The sequence below is a fragment of the Pectinophora gossypiella genome, unplaced genomic scaffold, assembly GCF_024362695.1.
Source record: "Pectinophora gossypiella unplaced genomic scaffold, ilPecGoss1.1 Pgos_37, whole genome shotgun sequence".
NCBI classification, from domain to species: Eukaryota; Metazoa; Arthropoda; class Insecta; order Lepidoptera; family Gelechiidae; genus Pectinophora; species Pectinophora gossypiella.
The window spans coordinates 100,816-103,347 of NW_026063247.1; the positions used below are offsets into that span (position 1 = coordinate 100,816).

The 2,532-nt window shown below is 40.2% G+C and overlaps 1 protein-coding gene across 1 annotated transcript; it reads left to right on the forward strand.

Moving 5' to 3' along the window:
* Positions 1-427: 427 nt before the first annotated feature.
* On the forward strand, positions 428-2,006 carry LOC126381154 (uncharacterized). Its single transcript, XM_050030680.1, has one exon. The coding sequence runs from the start codon at positions 653-655 to the stop codon at positions 1,985-1,987; it is 1,335 nt and encodes a 444-aa protein (XP_049886637.1). The 5' UTR covers positions 428-652; the 3' UTR covers positions 1,988-2,006.
* The last annotated feature ends 526 nt before the right edge of the window (positions 2,007-2,532 follow it).

Genomic DNA, 2,532 nt, shown 5'->3' on the forward strand with positions numbered 1-2,532 from the left:
ATAGCCGTGAATGCTTGATCAGCACATCAAGGGTGGCATAATTCCTGGAACCTCTGCATAGATAAGCACTTAGCGTAAGACTAGTTTAAGCACAATTGACATTCGTGTCGCGCATCCAACTTTGTACGCACGTCTCACATAGTTAATAAAAGTAAATTAGTGAAGTACAATCTAATTTTTGTCTTTTTAAAAAACTAATCCCCTGCTCCCTAAACTTGACTGGCGCAGCCGGTAGGATTCGCTGTTCTACCCGTGCTACTCGCGCTATTTCGCGTAAAAATTGGACTAAAATCGTCTGGTGCTGTGAAAAAAGGTGCGGGAGCGACGGACTAAGCGAATCTTACGAACAAATAAATTTGTCAACTACGGGACTATACTGTGAAGTGGATATATTCAGAGATGGGTGTCGTTCGGGCATGGTGAGTAAAACTTTTCGCCTTCCTTACTATCCCTACTACGTGTACTTGAGATCGAACCTTTCTCATTTCAAACGTGATCTGAATTAGTTAATTTAGTTAAGTTTACCTGTATTAAGATTGAAAATTGTAATACTTACTTGTAACATTGAGATTGATATTCATCATTTTTAAATAAAAATCTATTAAGTAATATAATATTTTAGTGATCGAAGTAAATCTAGCAATTTTCCGACATGGCGGAGGTCAATTTAAGGATCATTCCTAGTGAATTTATTAAAATAATTCCTATGTTTAATGGCGATGGACGGCACATAAACTTATTTTTAAGGAAATGTGAATACATTATTGAAAGGTTTCGAGGTGATCAAGCTCAAAATGAGTATGTTATGCAAGTAATCACGAGCAGGCTTACTGATAATGCAGCTGCGTTGATTAGCGAGCGTTCGGATGTAGAGACGTGGGCGGAATTCAAGGAATTACTGCAGATACACTTTGGGGATCCGCGCAGTGAAGAGTGCATTGCCATGACTTTAGAATCGCTAAAGATAAAAACAGGTGAAACTTACTTAGAATTTTGTAACCGTGTGAAATCGATAAGGGCCAACCTTATTGCTAAGGTTAACTTGTTGGATGATGTTCAAATGAGGAGTAGTAAAATTACTATTTATAATAAATTGGCGCTTAACGTCTTCTTGTTTAACTTGCCGGAAAATATGGTCAGGATTGTACGACTCCACGGACCCAATACGCTGGAGGACGCCCTCAGCGTGGTACTCGAGGAAGTGAATTTTCACGAACAATATCAGGCTAAAAATAAAACTAACACATCTGCGATTGCTAAGCCTCAAGCGCCCCTCGTACCTACCCCGCAACAATCCACCTCATTTGTCTCAACACCTCAGTTCAAATTTGGCAATAATTTACCTGTTCAGAACCAGGGTTTTGGTTCACGAACCTTTATGCCCAATCAAAACACAAATACTCAAAATCAATTTAAATTCGGCATCCCTCAATTTAAATTTGGCATTCCCCAGTCTAGATTTCCAATACCGCATCAATTCCAAAATCGTCCAGTACAGACTACACAGTTTGGATACAGGCCGCAGTTCAACCCGCAAGCAGGTCGCCCTGCACCCTATGGCTATAGACCAGTAGGCTTACAACAGTTACCCCCTATGCGACCTCAACAATTCGGTCAACAACAAGGTTATAGACCTCCACAACAAGTTGCTCAACCGTCATTCCCCTCGGATGTTACCATGCGCACCGCACCCCCTTTGAAACATAGCTTCCATGTAAATGAAACCGAACTTTATGAAACCGATTACCCGTATTATATGGAAGACCCTTACGTACCTGAGTATAACTCATACAATGAAGACTCTTCATATTATTATAATTCGTGTTCATTTGATACAGACGAACAATGCACGCCCACGCTCGCCTTAGAGGAAGCGAGTGCAGATAAGACAGAATGCGCTATGAGTGCATACGACTCCAACCAAGATGATAACAAGCAGACGCGAAATTTTCACGTACACGCCTCGATAGGCGCGAGGAAAAAATAGAGTTAAATTGTGATATAAAATTGAAGTTGCCATACATTTACTTACCCGAGATCGATTCAAAATTTATGATAGACACCGGTAGTACACGTTCATTTATTAGCCCACAAAAGGCTTATCGGTACTTTCGGGATTACATTTCCCAAGAACCGTTTGAAGTCATAAGCACCCACGCTAGTTCACACCATGATCAAGTAATCGAAGTCCCATTAATGACTACGTTCAAAAGTCCAGCGATACATAAATTCTATTTATATGAGGTCGATCCTCGTTATGATGGACTACTTGGAAACGATCTCTTAAAATCAATGGACGCTATCATAAATCTCAAGGATGGTGTGCTGAAGACCAAGTTTACTGATATACCTATTATTCATCATTGTGATAATTATGTATTAACAATACCCCCGCGAGCGGAAATTAGAGTGAAAATTCCAACAAACATGTATTCAGGTGAGGCAATATTAAATTTTACACAATTTTGCAACGGCGTGCGAATGCCTGACGCTTTGGTAAGTTGTGTCAGGGGATACGCAACCACGGTGATA